At 35.6% G+C, this 22,044-nt stretch overlaps 1 protein-coding gene across 1 annotated transcript in view; it reads left to right on the plus strand.

The window, feature by feature from the left end:
- The window catches only part of POLA1 (polymerase (DNA directed), alpha 1, catalytic subunit), a 199,183-nt gene that overhangs the window by 88,706 nt on the left and 88,433 nt on the right, over positions 1-22,044 (plus strand). Inside the window, exon 33 of the mRNA XM_010571305.1 lies at positions 1,401-1,532. Coding sequence (XP_010569607.1) covers positions 1,401-1,532 — 132 coding nt within the window. The remainder of the gene's footprint in view (positions 1-1,400; positions 1,533-22,044) is intronic.

The raw sequence follows: 22,044 nt of genomic DNA on the forward strand, positions 1-22,044 counted from the left end.
ATCCTAAATCATATTAATTGGAACAAAGTGTTTTTGAAACTTGTGTTTATCTTGCTACATCCCACCTCCCTTCTTGACAGTAAGGTTTTTCTGTGTTATCTTTCCTTCTTTGTGTATTGAACATAAAAAGTCCTACGGGTACATTCTTGTTGAGAAGTTCTGCCAAAAATGTATTTCTGACCTTGGATCACAACTTGAAATAGGGCCAAGTGTTTAACTCTCCAGTAATGTTATGTATGTATTAGTCATTGGCAAATTAGCAAGCTTCAGAGTAGTGAAAACCTTGAAACTGCAAGCAAATAAATCTTTTATCTAAATTAAAAGTAATTATTTTAAGTTAATTTGGACAAACAGCAGATGTTTTGCATTTTTTTGAATCAAAATAAAGCAGTCTTTGGAAGCAAGTAAGAGGAAAAGACACACAAATCGAGTGATACTTTGTGAATCCTTGACTTTTGTTCATTACAGCTGTAAGATTGCATGTAGGCTTGACAACTTGCAGATAGGCTAACGGGAGAGAAGTGGATGTCAAAGTCCTTAAAAAAACCAAAAAAACAAATACCCAACAAAAAAAAACAAATAAAAAAAGCCACCAAACAACAAAAGAAACCCCTAAACCAAACCAAAAAAAGCTCCTCTCTCCCACCTGGAATTATTTAGTGTTGTGGGTGGGCATTTAGCCAAGATGGCTCACAAAAGCTAAGTCTTACCTTGAAAGAAAGTTTTCTAAGAGTTGTATAACTGGCCAACCTGCCAGGCTGTTAGTATTTTAATGAGAATTCTACCAACTTAATTTCAGCTGTCCATGCGTCACTTCCAGGCTCTGAAATTTTAAAGTCAGGTGTTGAGAAGGTTTTGAAAGTAAGGCGAATGAGATGGTGTAAAACTGTAAGAGCTGTTCTTTGCACTTGGAGAAAACGAAAGATGATCATGTCATTCTTGTTTAACAAGGTTTGTCTCTACAGCCCTGTTGGTAATTTCGTAATTGGTATCTATAAGGTTGATTTCAATGTTCTGATCACTGGGCTTGGGCAGAACTTTGATGTCCCTCATAGAACAACAAACCTGTGTTGTCTGGGGGGAAACAGGGGAGCGTGATTTGTCCATAGATTAATTTTTTTTACTCAACATCGTTTTTTGAATGATTAACTTTGTAGCAGGTAAAGAAGCATGTTCTGCAAAAGACCTTTCATTAAGAAGAAAATGGGAAAACTGTAGGTCAGAGGAGTCTTTATATGGGTGTGGTCAACTGTGATGGGAAGAAAGAAGGCCTAGATATTAAAAGGCCCTTTAAGACTACTGTTTTTAAAAAATATGTATTATGTCTAAACTCCTGTGATAACTTCTGCTACCATCATCTGTTATAATGATGCATGCTGCTTTTACACTTCTGTTTTCAGGGGCGATTTATTGAACCCAGCTTGCAAAGGTGCAGTAAGACGGAATGTGAAGAGTCTCCTTTCAATTATGTGGTTCAAATGAACAACAAACTACTGTTGGATATTAGACGTTACCTCAGAAAATACTATAATGTAAGTATTCGGAAAATATTCTGCCATATGAAAGGAGTTTTCTTAGTGGCACTGACTTTTTAGTGACTGTTGTGTTACTTTTTTTTTTTTTTTTTTTAAATCGAAGGTAATAGCATGCAATGTCAAAATCCAACTTTACGAAAATAAAACAATTAATTATTTCAAATACTAATTTAGAATGTTTATTTTTTATTTCAGTCTCAAATCAAGGTAGTCAGTTGTATTTAGATTTCTGTAACTGTGTGTGTCAGCATTATTACAGATGTAGTGGCTCTCTGTTTTCCAGATTTTTAGATGAAAAAGTGCAGAGAGTTGATTGTCTTAATGCTTTTGAGAAAATCTATGAAGCCTGTCAAATATGCAGATACCAGTTTCTCATGTAATTGAAATATGATTCTCCTTCTCCAACCCAAATTGATGTATAGTGTGTTACATTGTGAAAAGGAAAACTGAACGTAGCTCTGTAAAAATTCTTTGAAGGACAATAGGAAGGGAAATAATATGAATGTTTTTTCACTGGGACGGGGGGGGGGGGGGAGGGCGGGAAGCTGAGAAAGATGGTAGTTAATTAATTTTATATAATTCTCTATTTTGCGGGGCAGTGCAAGAAATCCAAAGTGGCAATGGTAGTGGTTGGCTTTGTATGGCATTGTGGAAAAAAATCGTGTAATATTTGAAATTCCTATCTTCACACTGTCCAAAGTGGTGACTGGTCAGGGAAAAACACACCATGATTTTTAAATTATATCAAGTTGTTTTGCACCTCTAATATGCTGGAAGCATCATATTTTTGTGAATTGGCAGCTAGCCATTTTGGTCAAATTTTCATAGATCTTCTCATCCTATTGCCTGTCTGCCTTTTTTTGGTTGTCCGACATTGCCTGTTTTCACAGTTTCAGGATAGACATCAATTTTGAAGGCACCAACCTTTGGGTGCACTTAACCTTTGATATACTCAAAACCATAAATTGTTTTTGAAAATTTGGCCTGTAAATGAATGGGTTACCTAATTCGTGGTGTGTTTTCTTAATGCTTTTGCAGGCAGCAGCTATAATGCTAAGAATTATCATTATAGTTTAATACTAAGTGTGCATTTTATGTTACCTGTCTTCTATATTAGTTTTTATTGCAATTGTAAGTAAGTGTTTTCTAAGCTCTTTTCTAGAAATGTAATAATTTCTGAATGTATAAATACTTCCTTTGAAGGTCTTTGCATCAAAAGGAGCACAAAACTTTATCTTAGAGTATTCAAATTCAGACAGTATTTCACAAGGCAGGGGTAGATTGTTCCTTTCTGTTGAAGTTAAAGGTAGACGACTTGGACAGGCAAAGTTACCAAAATGCGAGATCTCACGTTACTTTATTACAAAGTTTAACTGGCTGCAAAATGATCATTGAATTGATATTATTATACATATTATATTAAATTATACAGTGTGTTATTAAATAATATGTCAAAGTAATATGTTTACACAGACTGCTTTTGTATAAAAGTTGCTTCTAATTAGCTTTTTTAGATTTAATGTATGTACATTATGATAACACACAATGCCACATGCTAAGTAATTTCTGGCATATAAAGTGCTAGAAAATGTGCATAAGATGTGCAGTAGTAAACTTGATGAAGGAAGATACATTTAAGGGCAGGAAAAATGCTTATTCCTGATAAGAACAAAAAGTGGGGTAATATTTTACTCTGTTCTCTCTCTTTTTTTTTTTTTTTTTTTTAAAAGACAAAGCTGTGAACTGAACTGTGAAATGTTTGAATATCGAACATTGCAATTTGCTTACATTGTGTTAAAATCTATTAAGTATCTTACTACATGGTCTATAGGATAATGAAGTGTCCTTCAGAAGGAATTTATTTGTCCTTGTAAGTAAAAGCTTTATAAACCTGGTTATATTTTTACTTTTAACTGAGTTAGCTGTACTAATAAGGTTTAAAACTACTTTTTGACTGTGGAATACATTCAGACTCTGGAAATGTGAAATTATTTTATCATAAAAAGTAATTTCCAAATTGCACAATAATTTTCATTTTAAAAAAGAGCTTTCCACGGAGTTGGGCAAGTAAACTTTTTGTCCTGTTAGCTCTTAGAAAATCAGATGCTGTGAGTTTTAGTTTATTCCTTTCATCAAGTACTTGTAGTGACTGTATAACAGCTGGAGTTTAAATTCATCAAATGGGTGTTTGCACTAATATATATAATCCTATCAGCTATAAAGACACACCCAGAAGTAGTATGGCAAAGAACTGTCTGAACAAAACATTTGATGAAACTTTGAGACGCTTATTTAACAGTCTCCTATTGTAGTGGTTGCATCTGAAAGGCACAGAAATATCAACTTAAAATAGACAAATACATTGTCTAACTTTTTCACTCCATTAATTTTTTGTATCTTTTTTTAATATATCACTGTTGTTTGTGTGGTGGTCAAATGGCACATAATACAAAAACATAAAATGTGAAAATTAATTTTTTAACCTTTAAAGTAATGAGCTACCTTTTTATGAAGACAGCCCTATGAAGAGCCTTTCGGCCTGATCCACAGCTCACCGAAATGAATAAGCTTACTTTTTTTCAGTGAGCTTAGAATCAGATTTTTTTTTAAAGTGTTTAAGATCATTGCATGTTGTTTCCTTTAGTCTATTGAAATGCTTTTATATGTGGCTGTGTAAATTTAGGGGCAAGAGGGAGTGCCATAGAACCTAAAAGTGGAAAATCTATTTGCCCTTTTTGGCACATGAAACTGATAAATAAATAAATACGATGGTGATATACTACTTTGCTTTAAAAAGCTGCAAATATAAGTGCATAAACAGAATTTTGTAAGCCTCCAACAATCCCATTGTTTTTGTAAATTACTCATCTTTACATAAAATTTTCTGTTTCCACAATCATTTTTTTCCCATTAAACATTGAAATGTTTTATATCTGTCTTCCAAAACATATCTACCATTGCTCCAGTATTTATGGATTTCTTAATGGTATTAACAATATCAATTTTGATAATCTTACTCCTAACTGTAAATATATCTAAAAAATGATATGCAAAGATTTTATTTCTTTTCAGAAATGCATTATTCTATGAGAGATTGATCCTGTTTTGTGCTTTTTTTTTTTTTTTAATTCTGCTTCAGAAGAGCAAATAGATGAAAAGAGAGAGAAACGCTAGCTAATCTAAATTGGGAAATGAAGAGGGCTTTTTTAAGCATGAAAATTTCATCATCTTGTCAGCTGGCAGAATGCCTGCTGTGTGGATTCACAAAGGCTAAGAATTACACTTTCATGAAATTTTCCTCACTAACTGCCCTGGTTAATTTGAAAGATAACCCACTGTTCTAATTCATTCCTCAATTGGGCGGTGCAGGTTTTATCTTTGATCTGACAAAGCATTTGTGTTAATCGTTTTGGCCCTCTACTAGACACTCTTGGGATTGTGCTTTTACAATAAATGTGTCTGTGATAGCTCTTTAGTCTATTATACTTACAATAGATCCATAGAACTGGTAATTAATTCTGTACTGCTTTGGAAATGGGGAAGAATAGGTGTAGCTCTGTCAAGTGCTGCTGGGAAGTTTGTTTAGCTAGTTCATTTTTGAAGTGTTACCCTCAGCCATCAATGAAATGTCCATGCTAGGGAATGGGTGAAAGCTGAAACATGCAAGCATAAATGGAAAAACTGACCAACTTCTGTGCATAAGGAGGGTGTCATTTCATGTATAGTAAGTGGATCTAATTATTATGATGGAAACTGTTTTGTGTTTCCCACTAGAATATTCAAATGCTCATTTTTGAGCACTTGGTAAATAAATGCCAACTCTTAGATCCCCTAATCCCTGTAAAAATCCATGTTCACATCCATAAAATGAATGCTATATCTTACTCAGCTGTTGAGGTGTTAGTTTTGCCAACTAAAAAGAACTGAATAAAAAAACCCCAACATATTGTGTATACCATTTGAGCAGTAGCAAAATTCATACTGAACTGGTTGGACTGGGAGGCTGTTGTCCCTGAAGCAGCAGGTTTTTAATCTTGTTTTTAAATATACACCTGTGGTTTTAGTAGTAGTATATTTATAGGTGAAAACATATTTTTATGTAGATGCTCTTTATATGCTGTCTAGTTAATAGTGTATGGCATCTTTAGATCTTTTTATGTTTTTCAAAATGCATAAAATGATGCAAACTTTAAAAGGGTCTTAAATACTGAAAAAATCTTGGTCCAACCTTTATTGCACTGTTTTTGTTTTATGGTCTTTTTCTACTGGACCACTGTAACCCACAGGCAGAAGTGAGTTTGAAGGCTATTGAACGCTGCTAAATAACTTTATACTGTTCAGCTGCAAAAATTCAGTGTTCAATAGCCCTCAAAATTTCTCATTTCTTACCTGTGGTGGGGTGGTCTACTGCTTGCACATTAGGTCGCGGTATAAAAGCATGTTGGTACACTTTTCAAGATCTTTGAATTTTTATTTTATATATGTATTTCTGTTCTGACTGTTGTATATGTGTTCTTGGGTTTTGTGTTAGTATTTTGTGCACTTAAAAAGGTAAAAGATTTATAAACAAGATAATGTTATAAGAGGCAATAGTGTTCACACAGGTTTTGGGATTGCATGGCATATTCTCTTAAGAGAACAAAGATGACAGGGCTCATTGTCAACCTGAAATCTCCCACACTTCAATCAAGTGTATTGCCAACAACCCACAGGTGTACACCACATGAACAGGTGAAGAAATGATTGTAGATGATGGTGATGACTTTTGTAATCATGTTCTCGCAACAGTCATGTATTGAAAGCTTTTTTGCTTGGTGAGTGGGTAGGGGTAAGAAGTTTCTTTGGCATGAGGGAAAGGTGCTTAGTAGTGGCAATAGTACAATATTTTATTTATTGTGCTAATAGTATTAGAAGTATATGGACATGTGATGAAGAGTAGGTAGGGCCAGAAAATAGAAGGAGTTGTGACACCAGCTCATGTGGTAGGCGCAGATAGCTAGACTCTGTTGTCAAATTAACTCCAGTGATTATTTTTAGTCCTTCCTGTTTGTATGGAAGTGGATTTCTGAGTCTTTTCCAAGTTTGAACTTGTATCGCTGTCACTTTGGTTTATACATACAGAAACAGAGACATTTATTTTTAGTACTGAAAGCTTCCAAGTCAAGGCAGAATGGAAAGCAATTGGAGTGAAAGATAAAAGATAAATGTGATTCCATTCACAGTGTACTGGGGATCCGAGACAGGGAAGGGAGGCTGCCACCAGATTATCAAGAGTTTTTGCCTCCCCTCCGCAGAAGCACGTCCTGATTCTTTCCTTGATTGAGGTTGAGAAATGGGTTGTGTTTGGAATCATGTTTTGGTTAACTGGGACAAAATTAGAAATATCTTGATTATTGAACAGAGCAGTCAGTATTCTACCATATGAAAGCGTTATATATCTGTCTTCCTGATGTAATTTATGTTTATTGAATAATAAAACATAACCCTACAACTACTGTGTGTAGTGCATTTTGGGGATGAGTAAGCAGTTATTTGTCACAGCACTCATAGCGTCTGTTAACTGGAATTGATTCACTATTACTGCAACTTCTCCATGATCTGCCCTGTAAAGGAATTGTTTGTTTTAGACTTAGAGCATCAATATGATTTTTAGTGAAGTGTTTCAAAGTAATGATCGATATGTCTTTACAAAGGGTTTAACTCTCTTCATTGGATTTTACTAGCCATGACGGACATGCATCCATCTCACTGATGGTTGAGTGAGGCTGAGTGTGACTCTCTGCACTCCGAATTTTAGCTGCTGAGAATGAGTGAACATAAGCAAAGGAGCCGTATCTGTTTACTGTTGATTATTCCTAGTGCTTAGTCCACAGTCTGGTACCTTGCCAGAGAAGACTCAGTGACACTAGATCTCTCTCTCAGCCCTTTGTAGAAAAGGTCCCCCAGGCTGGCACGCCGCATGGAACAGGTTCGAAGAAATGGGGATTGCTTCAATAGAGTAAAACTAACTTTGTAATTTCCTCTGTAGGTAGAATACAGGAATGTAAGGGCTTTATTATCACAATAATTTGTCTGCTTAGGCTTATAAATGGCAGTATTGTGAAGATCATGTTACAGGAAGTGTGCCCAGAGGTAAATATGGTCGTGGTTATGATTGCCACCAAGTGTGTAATGTTTACCTAGGTGATTGAATCACTCATGTAATAACAAGATGTTGCTGTCTTCAGAGGATTACAGAAAGCACTGTCTTTGAAGGTACTCTGTTGGAACTGATCTGTTGCCCCAGTTGAAGCAGTGATGAATTTTGGCAACACTTAGAGAGCATGTTTGTGCTGCAGTATAGGGAGAGATATGGTTGCAGCTCTGTGTAACTGATCTGGCTCTAAACTGACTACAAAGTGTGTAGCTTTGGTGTACCAGTAGCAGTATTTGTTGTGAGATGCTGTAGCCACGAATTTAAAGTCTTGGGCAAATCTGTGCAGCCTATGGAGAGGTCTGCCCCAACTGCATTGCTAGTAGTGCCTACTTTGAGAGAGTGAGCAGATGTGCCCTCCTTTAGATACCTTGGATTGACAGCAGTGCTGTGGATGCTCTATAGCTTTGTAGGATTTGTTTCCTCTGAGGCTATTTTAATAACAAACCATGAATCACAAGAGGATTTATGACAAATCACTGGTCTTGAAAGGATCAGTGTTCATCTTTCTTCTTTTTACAGTAGTTTTAGAGAGCCATTTTAAATCTGTTTAGGTTTTTGTTACATTCGGTTTAAATTTTTGAGGGAAAAGGATCCCACTGGTCTCTAATTAGAGACATTACAAGAAGCAGAAGTCCAGGTAAACTAATTAAGGCTTCAAGTAAACTTTAAAACCACCAGTTCTCATGGCATTTTGGTATAGTTAATGCCTTATAATAACTTAAAATAACGAATTATTGAAATATCAAACTAGATTAAGTCTGTATTATTCTACAGAAACTTTTAATAGAGAACACGTTATAACCAGCTTGCTAGGAGATGACACAAGTCAGCAGGGTCTGTTGGCCTCGAATACTTGATGCTGGTTGATGTATGCATAACTAGCAATGTTTATAGCCCTGAAGCACCTTGCATCCCTCAGGAGAACCAAAGTTAAAATCTGAAGCTGAAGAGACCACGTTTTGACTGGACATGGTTCTTTTCCTAAGGATAAAATTGTTTGACATTCATGACCTAAAAATGATGTGGTTTTCAGAAATGTTTTTTTAGAAGTCACTAATAACACATAAATCCATGGTCCGATGCTGGTTTTAGACAGTGAAAATGACTTGCTTTAAGCCTTTTTTTTTTTAAAAAAAAAAAACACTGAAGTGCGTCCGTATGTGGTAATTCAGAGTTGAATGGGCATATAATATGGAATGTTATTTTGTAAGACATCTAAGTTACCTATCCTCAAGTTTCTTAGTTTTTATTATGAACCTGCCTTCAGCTTTCAAAGAAAGCTTAAAATTAATTTTATAGTATTTTGGAAACTAAAATATTTTTCGTGTAGTTACCTTCTTTTGTAAACATTTTTTGTTTGATGCTGTCTTTCGTAGTCCAAGTTCCTAAAGATTATTGAATAAGAAAATCATGGGGGTGGGGAGGCGACAGAGGGCACACATGAAAAGCTTCTATGTTTTCCTCAACTTGCTTTTCCTTGGCATAGTGGGAATGGGTCTTGCAGGTGTTTATTTTTTCCTACCCTTAGATGTTAAAAGGATTATTTTCATTTTCTGGTTTAAAGCAGTTAAAGTTGTCAAAGAATATTTCCAGTAACATTTAGTCACTGCTCTATTTCTTGGTAAAATACTCTTAGAAAAATTAAATAAGGTGTTCCTCAACAGAAGTGATTCTGGTATTCAAAATCTCATCATATAGAAGCTTTGTAGTTAGAAGTTTATTTGAAAAACTTCTATTCAACTTAATTTAAGCAGCTGTTTAGTTCTTGATGTTATTTAGTATTTGGTGCAGCAAGAGAAAATGGATGAATGCATAAGCATTCAAGGGTTGAACAGATCAAATGGATCGTTCAGACCTTTCAGCTTGGTTACTGGAAGTAAGTAATATACATGAAAAAACCTCAGAGCAATGAGTCTGGGCAGCACTATTTAGCTAAACTCCTTTGCCTTTGTGTCTTCATCCATGTGCTTAGGGGTGGGGAAGGCAACCCCCTAGCTGAATGAGACTTCTAGGGAATTATTAATTTTTCTTTTACAGTGGCCAAGAGAAGTCTAAGCAGTACCAGAGATAATGCAACAAATTGTCTATAAGATTTCCTATATCCTAGGAAACACCAGGGTCAATTCTAGCAGCCTGTGCTGTGTTAGAGTTGACATTTATTGCTCCTCTTGACTCACCAAACCTGTACTTCTACATGTTTGTTTAAGAGAAACAGTTTTAAGAGCCAGTGAAATTTTGGATCATCTGAGATTAAAAAGGTGCTACTTCATTTTAAGTGAGAATATTCCCATCTGCAGGAAGAAATGGCGAAACAGCATTACATTAGACATGGCGTCATAAAAGGGTTTTGCATTTGCTTCACTGTGTCTTGTTCAGAAGTGAAGGTCTTACAAGTGCTACACAGTCTCTGTTCTCTACAGAATGCCAGGATTCAGTGGATATATGCAAATGGATATTTTTTTTTTTTTTTTTGTTTTGTTATCCCCAGGCATTAAGAAGATAACTGCTTTGCATGCCTGCTTTGGGAGATAGTATGATCTGAGTGCAGAGCCTTATTCCAATGTGTCAATGTGTAGTCAGATAGCAAAGTTGTGTTCCAAAACAGGTGTTGGCCCATATGTAGCATCCTATGTGTAGGTCTCTGTAAAGAGTCCTTGAAGCTTATCAGTCAGGTTGGCTAGATTTGTCTTCAGATTATATTTCATTATATGGCATGTACTGATGGACTTTACTCCTACTTTGTACTGAACTTTAGTTACTCTATTACTTTTATTCATATGAACGTGGGTTTTTGTACTGTCTGGTTTTTTGCAAATTGAGCCTGGAGAATTGGCAACTCTGCCTGTGCTTTAGTCCTGTGCATTCTGTGATGGTACACTGTTTTAAAGGCCCTTTTATTACTAAAGATGAACCTCCTCTCTCTGTTTCCATGCCATGCTGAAGATTATTGTTTCTTCAGTCTGCCCACAGCTGCAGCATTCTATAACAGGGGGCTTAAAAAAAAAAAAAAAAAGCTGTGTAGTCCTGCTAAAACTGTTACAGTGGCTAAATGACAGTCTTGTTCACTTTCTTTCATCTGAAGTTTCAGCTATCCAAGTATCTTCAGCCTTGTAGATTGTGTTAGGCTTTGAATCCACAAATGTATGAGAGAGAAACATTTCTGAGGTTTTCCAAAGGTATACCAGGTTTCTATGTGAAAATTAAGGCTCTTCAGAATTTGACAAGTAGATGTTTTCCTTTACTCCTGAACAAAATCATTATCTTCGTAAGTGGCATCTGCAAGAGCGGCATCAAAAATCCACGACCATCAGTAAAGATCTCCAGATAGAAATGTTTATGCAGTGACTGAACTCGTTCCATCTAAAAATAAAAATCTCAGTTTCAGAATTGTAGCAGATACCCCGAATGTCTTGCATCTTTATCTTCAACCTCCTGTGGAACAGTATAAACAAAATGTTGATCTTTGAAGATTAGGGGTTTTTTTATACTGGACTGGAAAGCAATACTTTTTTTTGTCTTTTCTTTTTTTCTTTCTGTACTGGCAGCTACAGTTCAAATGTGGAAAACAAGAAAGAATGAACTCCCAAATGGATTTCTTTAATACACTTACTCAACAACAATATCATCCCAGAGATTTATTTAACTGGCATTTTTCTTGTGTTCTTTTTTCCTTTATCACTTGTCACACCCTGTCTTTGAAGATTATAGGCATGCACATGTTGGAGAGCATTTTTGTAATAATATGCTTTCTTTTCCTAATGAAAATACAGTCAGCGTAGCAATATTCTTCCTTTTATCCTCATTTGATGGAAATTTCTGTATTAATGTCTTCAGTTTGGATTATGTATGTTTTTAATGTCTTTTTTAAGATGTTTGCATTAGCAACACTGAATTTCTGCACTCTACCATGAATGTGAGCTGTTTAGCATTGTGCATATTTTACAGTTGGTATGTTTTAATTATTGTTTTAATTTTTAGAAGTTACTGGATTTGGAAGAATTATCTGAAAGGACAAAATAGGAAGTGGAGTCAAGTAGAAGTGTATCCTCATCAACTCTGCAGTCAGCCCCCATTCCTTTGAGTGCAAGGCAACCCAGCTGTGAGGATTGCTGGCCACACTCTCATCAGAGAAAGGCGGGGGGGGGGGAGAAAATTAGCAAGACAAAATTCCTTTCTATCAATCCTATCTTTACACAAATTCAGACTTCTGAGTTCCCATACGTGAGAGTGTAACTTAATTTCCAAATTACATGATGAAAGCACATCTGTCCCAAAATTAATACCTCTTGAGAATATCATAATTGTATATACTGAAAATAATTAGTATCTGTAATTTGCAAGTCATAAATGTCTAATTTTTAGCGAAGTTGTTTGTTTCCATTTAAGATAAATTCTCAATTTAATATCCAAAGCAACATTTGACTATGCTACAAAGGGGCCAGAATTGTTTAAAAACAGAGAACCCCCTCACCCCCCGAAATACAAAGACACAAAATGGCACATGCTGAATTCTGTTGCAGAATATAACATTAGATTTCTGCAAGAACTTTGTAATTACTGTAATAATTTTTATTGAATAATACATATTTTTTCTCGTACTGAGGCAATTCATGCTGGATGATCTTGCAATAGAACTAGCAGATACCAGACTACCCATTGACCACCTATCAAGCACAAAGATTGAATGTAGAAGTTGAATTTGGTAGAATTTCTCTTTTTATGTATATGTGTATATATATATGTGTATGAATAATGGCATTAAGATTAATACAGCTATTTAGAAATATTAGCTTGCATTCCAGTAGTTCATGCAGTGTTGGTGATGCTTTTTCACGCTATTCTTTAATATTTGCATGTGGTTTTTATGCTTTCTTGAAGGAAGCAATTAATCAAATTCCCCCTCCCTCCTACTGCTTTCTACCTTTTTCTTCTGTGATAAGGGATCACCGTTTATACTGTCTTGTTTCTTTAATGGGTTATTTTGGGGAGATCACCTCGTTAGGTTTTTGTTAATTTTTTTAACCCAATCAGTGAAGTAGCAATAATGGAGTAAACCGACTTGTGATATGGTCCTTGAGAGAGCTTCCTGGCTGATTAAACATAAGGTAGTTTTAGGATCGAACACCCCTGCTCCCTCCCCAACCCCTTAAGTGAAAGAGAGTGAAATACCTTGTAGGGAATTCATAATTAAAATTCTGTATGATCTGTCTTGTCTTTGGAGATTTCCCAACAAGGGTGAGTCAGGCATCTTAAGGACTTAGAATTAACAAAATAAGCCTATATTATCTGCCAAAAAATGGTCAGGGATTACTTCAAAGTTTTATTTTCAGCATTTTCTGCTGAGTCCATTTGTGAAGGGCTTCATGAGGCTAGTGGCAAGATGCCACTCAGTAATCAGGTGTCTTTCAGAAAGAAGCTTGAGTAGAAAATACCTATTTGAGGAGCATCTGAGATTGTTGTGAAAATAAGGAAAATTATCTAGGAGCTATTACAAGCTTTCATAATGAGAAGTACATTTAGTTTCTGTATAAATTAAACCGGTGCCTTTCTAGACACAGATCTGCCCATGAGAAGCCAGCACCATAACCAAGGCTTAGTCTCTCATATTGATGGGTCGGTGTGATTACAGACCAGGTCTTTTTCCAGATAAAAGGCATCTAGACAGATCTTTTTCCCTCCCCTTCTCTACACTCTCAACTTAATTGCAGGTAACTCTTCAGCTACAAAATTTTCCACTTTGTCTTTATCGTCTAGTGGTGAGGCCCTGAACTGTCTGGAATGGATCAAACATGATACAGCGCTAGGAGGCTGTTAAAAACTGTTGCAATGGGAAAGACCTTCAGAGTCAAAAACGGAGGCAGCATGACATCCTTAAAATAAATAGGTTAGTGAAAGAAAGTGCAAGATGTACCTCTCCCACTGTCTGTGGTAGTTTCTTCAGATTAATTCTTCTAGAAGACTTCTAGAAGTTGTTTTTAGGACATTCCAACTATGTCTGAATAGCGCTATTAACAAAGGAGCTTTGCTTTTTATGTCCCTTAAGTGTTTTGGAACTCTTAGGGCACCCTTCAATTTTGGAACTGGTATGTTGGAGCATTGTCCTTACAGAATGTGATGAAGTAGATGTTTGGAAAATGTCATTCCTAGTGGTTAGAAACATGATAAACTAAAGTGTGCCCTTGTTTTGCCCCTCACTTGAGGACTGTCTGCCATAACTGAGGAATGAAAATCTGCCAGTGAACAAAGCACTGCAAGAATCTAGTCTTGATGCTGGAAGCATTAAGGCTAAATAGCCATCCACCTTTAGGCAGTTCCCATTAACTTTTGGCATTTAAAAAACTTAGATGATGGTATATGAGGTAATTCAGTTTCTGGTACTAATCTTCAGTGATCTCCACCAGTGGTCTGGATGAAAACAGATACCACCTGGAATAATCCATACCCTCAAATAATGAGTATTTAATAGAACATCCTTCCTCCCCAGAGAAATTAAAATCCTTGCCCTTAGCTTCCACTCAGATTTCTGGAATAGAAGCAAAACTGGCCCTGCCTGTGTGTGTTTCCTCATTCGAACTGCAAAGAGGTCAGCATTCAGTACTGATAGAGCAGAGAAACTTTCTGGGCACCAAAATACTAAGACTGAAATCATGGTGCAGTAGAGATTTATTTTCTCCTGGTACTAAGCTTTTTCAGCTTCTGTTAGGGTTGTCCTTGTGAAAAGAGCACTGAACACGAAGATGTACTGGAGGAGAGGCAGTCTAAAGAGGGACAGAATTGTTCCAGCAGCAGGGAATTTTTGGGGAAGAGATAACAGCGTTGGTTTGGGACTAATCTGTTCACCTTCTGTGAAGAGATGAGGACCAGCAAGAAGTGTCAACTCCTGCCCTCCCAAGGGAGTGGAATGGAAAAATGAGCCTGGGAACTCTGGAAGATGCCTTTTTGATCTCATCTTGTTGCTTTAGTTGAACATTTAATACTTTCAGTTATGTCAGGAGAGCAGTTAAAAGCTGAGTTAAATTATTAAGATACAAATTAAGATTTCCTAGTTTAGGAAAGTGGCTTGGGGGGGCTGGTATTCTTTTCTTCCCTTCTCCCTCAAGGCTTATGACAAGGAAAAATGAAAATCCTTGTTAGGTGAGTGAATCACTACCTCAGTTCGGGGTGGGGGGGAAGTGCCTGCCACCAAAGGAGAAGCTACTGGACTATCTTTTAGTGTTTTACTAAACCATTATTTTCATGTTCTTTACTTCAGATACTTTGTTTGCAGGTGATCCTAAAAGGGGTGCCAAATAACTTAAGGGTTTAAAAAAAAAACCAACCAAACAATTATGTTCCACTCTCTTGCCAGTGCTTTGTTATTTTAAAGATTTGACTTTTGGTACTAAAAGAACAAAAATCTACTGTGAGCTCTGGATTCATAGGAGTAAATATGACTTTTTTTGACACATTAGCTACATGGGTTAGGAAAGAAGCTGCACAAAGGCTCCCTTTGGATTATAGAAGTTGTTAAAAAATGTAAAAGCATTACACATTTAATAAGTATGTCTGATACAACTTTTTGGGCAAAAGTCGGTTTCTTCAGAGGAAACCTGTAAAACGTTTGTCTTGTTGGGCAAGGCTATGACCTTGATGAGAAAGCAGCACACACACAGAGGTAAACAAATTCTGTTCTGTATGGTTGCCTTCCATACTGACTGCTCAGCAGAGATCTTCCATACCTTTCTATTTCCAGAGATGTGTTATTGACAGTAGTTCTCCACATACCTTTTTCTTCTGGGGGCAAAATGATACATACTGAACTGCCTAATAATCAGCCTTATTCTGAAACATTTAAACATATCTAATAATAGTATTTCATTATTATGGCTAATGCTTAAAAAAAATGAATTTTAAGACTTTTTTTCTAAACAGGAAAGTAGTAAGATAATTCTCCCAACTGCTCAGAAAGTTAGGAAGTTACTGGAAGGTAGTTAAATGGGAAGAAAAATCTTCCCTTTTTTCTAGAGTACAAGATGTCTCCTTCAATGAAGGTGTGCTTAATACTGAGATGTTAGCTTTTATAGGAGGTATTCCTTACTGAAGAATTACTTTGTTGCATTGCCTAAAGGGAAATGTAGACACTAGTGTTTCTTTTTAGTTGCCTTTTTTAACCCAGCCACCAGTTTTTAGAGCAAAATTGTATTAAAGCTATCAGATTATGAGAGCTCTGCTACTTCTTCAGAGAGCCTTGTGGCCATCCTTGGATATTTAGTTGCTTTTACATCTTTCACAAGAGAAAGGCAAGAATACGCTTTCCTTGAACTTAACAGTTTGGGCAATTTTCTATAATCCAGTAAATACAAATTGTACCCTGATTATCTATCTATGTCTGTCAAGCAAATTTTAATGGATGAATGAATGAGTCAAATCCTATGCGTGGAAATATACAAATATGCAAAATATGGGTCTAATTACAAGGCTGCTAAATTTACACAAGGTCAGGTAAACAAGGCACTGTGTAATGATTATTAATTGTTAATAATGCCTTTGGCAAAACACATTTCTGCTCTGAACACCTAACATTTTTGCCTTTTTAGTTATATGAAACAGCCAAATTGATCAGCTATTAGAAAAAACAAAAGACATTCTTTTCTCTCATCTTTCTTGTACCTCACCTCCACAATTGCTTACTAATTATTTCTGCGTAGTGGGAAGGATACTGTTCTGAAAAATAAATGTACACTCAACAGTTAGGTATCAAAGTTCCACAGTAAAAATTGAATAAATTCATTTACATTCATTCATTGATTAAATGAATAAATTCATTAACAGATAACTTTTTTCCACATAAGGTGTTACTATGAGCATAGAAGCTCCTACAGTCTGTTGTCCTATGTGATGGAGAGGCATTTTTTCTGTTTCATAGTTATCCTTTGAAAATGTTTTTAATTTTTTCGAAGTACTCAGTCTGTCCTGCCTTAATGCTGTTGCCCTTTCCTTCACCCTCATCCACGTACCTTTTAAACTTACCTGTTTCTTTTCTCTTGTCTCTTTTGGTCCACTGTAAATGTTTTTCATGTGGCTGTGAGACAGAGGAGTTTGCAGGAAAGGAGAGAAACAAGGCTAGAATGGGAAATATGAGGTTCCATTGTCAAATGAAATTAAGCAAAACACACTAATACAAATTTACTATCTTTGCTCGATATATATTATTATATTGGGCTGTAAAGTTGTGTGAACAAACAGTTCATTTGGAGAGGAATGGTAAGGGAGGTTGCAGGTGGAAAAACCTGTCAGTAATGCATTTCATAGTTTTGCCTGAAATTTTTCTTTGGTTTTGCAAATACAGTCCTCTCCCATTGCAAACTGTGCAGCAGCCCTAACTTTCTTTCAGCAGTACTGCTTGCTTTCTATAGCACTGCCACAATCATAAAATAACACATTCTGAAGACAAAACAAGTTTAAACCTCATGAGGAATCAAATACTCGAGTTTGGTTTAAATACTGGCAAAAATGTTCAGTCTTCTATGCTTGTTAGGTCATTGCAGCCCAAACCCATAGACTGATTATTAACAAACAAAGGAGTTTTATTTAATGAAGGGATTTGCTCAGTGTAGTGTTGGTCTCTGACATTAGCTGGATGCTTAATGATTCAAGGAACTCCCTCAAAGACAAATTTTTTCCATAGAACTTTTTGTAGGAGATGCAAGTTCCTAGCTAGTGACTGACTTTTCTGATAAAGCTGGAAGTATTTTCACCTGTATGACTGCGCAAGCCTATTGCAGATACAGCTTCTGTATGGCACTTTGTGGCAAGGAGTTCTAAAGGCTATTTGATAGTGTTTAAAATATTTCTTTTTTTCACTGCTGTGGTTTAGTCATCTTTTCAGCTTCACTGAAATTCTGTTTTGCATTGCAAGGAAAGGTAAACAAAACAACAAGTTTATCATCTATATACTTCATTGTCCACGTTTCTAGGCTTTCTTATGTCAACTTCTGTTTTCATTGACTGTCTTTTGCACTCCTTTTATTCCTTTTTTGCCATGATAGTGGTGGCAAAACTAAATATCAGCAGGCACTGATGTGAACTGTGGTTTTGATGGGTACACAAAGGCTATAGCTATTTATCAAAGTCCTTTTCATCTTCTGTCTTTCTCAATATTCAAGCATAGAATTGCTTAATTTAGATTGTTTTTAGCACTGCAGATAATCAAATTTATGGCAGCTACTGTATTAAACACATACCAACTTCTGTTAATCTCGAGAATTTGTAATAAAAATCTTTCTTTCAACTAGTCAAAATTTACCTTTTTTGTGATACATATATTTACTTTTTGTAACATGCTTGTGGTCCCTCTCAGGCTGCTCTTTATTTTCAAATGTTAGTAGAAAGTGATGTTATTTCACTGTATCTGGTATGTTTATAACCACTGAAAAATTTATTGAATCATACTTTATTTTGTATTTATAGAGCTGGTTTTGTTGCTGCTTTTTGCATTGGTTTCTTCTATCTGGTTTTAGTGATGTGCCCAGGATTGTAGACAGCATTTGAAGTGAGGCCTTTCTGCTGCCTTTATGCAGCAAAATGATTACTTTTAGTCCTTTGTTCAGTTTTTTCTCTGCTTCTTTCTTCTCATTCACTTTTCCTTTTGATTAGTGTATTATTTTAGCATAATTTTTGCCTTTCAGCGTCAGTCTCTCACTGTGAGCTAACATTTATCATTCTCGCATCTCACCTCCCTCCCTCCCTCCCTCCCCAATATGGCCAATCTTATCTGTGCTGGTATATTTATGCTCTTTTATAACTTTGTATTTGTCTGTTGCCTGTCTGAATCTTTCCTATTTTCCACTCTTGTAAGAACTTCCAATTTGTATGTAACTGTCACCTAAACAGTTTCTACTGTTGATTGTTTTGGCTCTGAACAGAAAGCTTGGGTGGTAAACAGCCTTATAAGCTGAGCAGAGGCTAAACTTTTCCATCTTCCAACACAAGGAGCTTCCAATTCTGATATGAATTATTTGTCTTTTCTCCTACATCAGTGTTAAAGTAATTCTGGATTCTTGCTAGCAAATTGAGTTTGTTATGGTCAAGCTGACCTCCATCTGAGATGCCAGAAGTTTTGTTGTTTTGGGTTTTTGCAGGCATCCAATTCTAACTTTTCTAATATTTCTCTTTTATAGTGTGATATCAGTAGGTAGACTCTATTTAATTTAGTTTTGTTCCTTTCTGTAAATTATTTAAATGATCAGTCTTTTCACTCTTTAAAAAGTACCTATGAATGTTCCCATATCCTGAAGACCATTTGATAATTCAGAATTGTTTTTTATTTTACAACTGTGGTACTACAAACAAAAGAAAGTATGACTACGTAATCTGATCACTTGGACCAGGCTTGGGGCAATTTCTGCTACTGGTTGGATTTTGGAGTTTGGATTTTTTTTTTTCTCCTTACTAATTTCAGTAAAGGTATATGGTGCATTGTTCCTGATATATTTTTATTTTATTCTATTCCCCTTCAACTTTTATGCATATTGATAAGTTCAGTCTGTTTTGCAAACACTTACTAATGCTATAATACGTTTTCCCATATCTCCCTTCTCAAATTTTTACCGTTATTGATTGAAGATTCAATTGAGAAATGTGTTTAGAACCCTGCTTTCTGTGGTAATCATAGAAGTCAGTGGGAAGACAAGAAAATTGTATTGAAAGAAATTGTGTGCGTGTGTGTTTTGTGTTTCAGCATAGATTATCTCTGCCAAAATAATAGCTGTCATTTTGTTCTTGTTATATTAGTGGCCTGTAGCTTACTACTACCCCTTCTGCCTTGCTTTTGTCCATTCGTCTATTTGTGAGGAGAAAAAAAAATTTTGTGAAGGGCCATAATTTGGGGGCTTTATTATGCTAATAAAATCAATATTTTGTTATCTGTTTAAATTAAATATTCCAAGATGGTGACCCCGCTCTACACTAGTATCAAAGCTGCAGACCTTAACATTCAGTGACTTTGAAACTTGAGTTCTATTTAGAATTTCATGTCATGCCTGTCGCAGGAGAAAAAGATAGAAAATGTATACGCTGAGCCTATAGGACTTCCTGCAGTGCTTATTAATCCTTTATGGATCATTTGAAATGTTTCTAGTTTATTTAAGCTTTGCTGCTTGTATCAGATTGTTCCTGCAAAAAAAGGAAAAAGTGATCATGCTTTGAATTTTTAAAAATGATCTCACTTTCAAGCAAAAGCACTTTTATGCTCCATTAGAGTTGAATTTGCCAAACTCTTACATCGCATTAACACAAGCTTTACTGGATAGATAAACGTGTTGTTCAAAGACTGACTAGAACTTTACCAAACTGCATATTAAGATTTTGTCGTCTTGCAATTTTTGTCTTGAATATTTTCTTTGTGCAAATAGAGGGCAGAGACAAAATTATTTCATTAAGAAGCTGTGTAGCACAGTTTTAATCTCTTAAAACAGGATCAAAAATAGGAAGACCAAATTTAATAGTTCAGTATAAGACTAAAGAGTCTGGTAAAACTCCTAAGTGTGCCATCTTTCTTTTGTGAAGAAGCATTCAAAGTTGATATACATAATTGGGGCTCTGCTTTTTGAGTTTTGCTGCTGTTTTTAAAATAGTTGATAGAGTAGTAGAATAAATGTATTATGATTTTTAGCTTGTAAAAAAACCAACAACAAACAAAAAAAAACCAACAAAAAACCCAAACTCTGGATCCACAGGCAGGAGATGAAAACTCTGGATAAGCTTATCTTGGTGGCAAATTAAGGACTAGTCTCCAAATGGAATCCACTAGCATAGGGGTGAGCTTGCTGTTGAATTCACTGCAGTTCACAGGAATACAGAGACTAGCAGATCCCTTCACAGCAGTGGTCTGAAGGTTGAAACATCCAGGTTTTCTATTTTCTGGGGTCCTTTTCTCTCAAAATATATTTTTCTTTGTTTAATTAGTAATTATATTTATGGGTTGTTCTGTTGTCATAAGTACTACTTTCAGGGAACTTTTTAATTGTTGTGTTTGCCAGTTAGACCAAGATCTTTATAATAACATAGGCATTACATCTTCTAGTTTTACTATTTCCATAATATTTTAATATGCTGTCTGCCCAGAATGATGTTTTTCAGGCATTGGTTATATGAAGTTTCTGCCTTAAAAATCAGTAACTTCACAGCAAAATGGAAAATTGTTTGTTGTTAGTCTCCAAAAAGCCTCTTGTAAGAAGTCACGTTAAATACTAGAATCTTAGCTTATTTCTTCAGTTCCTGTTATTTCATGTGTTTTACAACATAGGAGAATAGATTAATATCAATATGAAGTAAAAACACCTTTCATATATTTATATGCTTTTACGAAATTCTTATTACCATAGTAACTGAGGGAGCCTATTAGGTTAGTGTATTTCGTCAAATATTTCTAAAACATACATAAAGTATTCTCCAGATATTACACCAGAAAATTTAAGACTGGTTTTTTGAGGAGCCACAGACTTCTTGAGTGCCCATACCAGTACATTATCAGTGTGTGTGATTGTTATTCCATTAAAAAATCCCAAACTGAAAACCAGAAGAAAAAAAAAAAGGAAGCAAAACTATTTGGAGTATCAGCTTAAACTTTCAGACACTTTGTTTTTATATGGATGTGTGATCTGACTTGAATTTCAGTCAAAGGAAATGCAAAAAAGGAAATTTTAATTTATATACATACGTGTGTGTGTGGATGTGTGTCGCATATAGATATATATACTGCATACGTATCTGATGGAATCTGGGAAACGATTGGAAATTTTTTTCCCCCTGAAAATACAGACTAAATAATCTGAATTGTTCCTAGTGTTTGCTTTTAATTTCCTTGCCCACCTTTCCCATCCTCTGACCTCTCTCATTTGTCTCTATTGCTGTCTTCTCAAGTTTTGATAAGGTAATAATGCCCTAGTTGTGCTAAAGCTAATTTAAAAGGAAAAAAAACCTTCAAAACACTGTAACATGAGTGAAAGTATTTTCACATGTTATAGAAGTTCCTAGCTTAGAATAGACGTGTCTGGTTTACGATAGGTTTTTGGGGAGAGAAAGAAAGATTTAATTCATAAAGATCAGAGGTAACTAATCAGAGAAGTCAAGGTAAATTATCCTGGTTAAAAATACTGGATGATAAGGGATTCTTGTAGACATCTTTGTTTTGCTGCAGATTACTCTTTCTAAAGACAAGGGTCTTCATTGAGTCATATATCAGCATATGTGAATGCTATAGCAGTCTTTCCCTGTAGTACTTAAGCAACTGTGTTGGCCTAAGATGGACTTTGATCTTACGTATTTCTCATC

The sequence above is a fragment of the Haliaeetus leucocephalus genome, unplaced genomic scaffold (genome assembly GCF_000737465.1).
Source record: "Haliaeetus leucocephalus isolate CR32 unplaced genomic scaffold, Haliaeetus_leucocephalus-4.0 Scaffold317, whole genome shotgun sequence".
Taxonomy (NCBI): Eukaryota; Metazoa; Chordata; class Aves; order Accipitriformes; family Accipitridae; genus Haliaeetus; species Haliaeetus leucocephalus.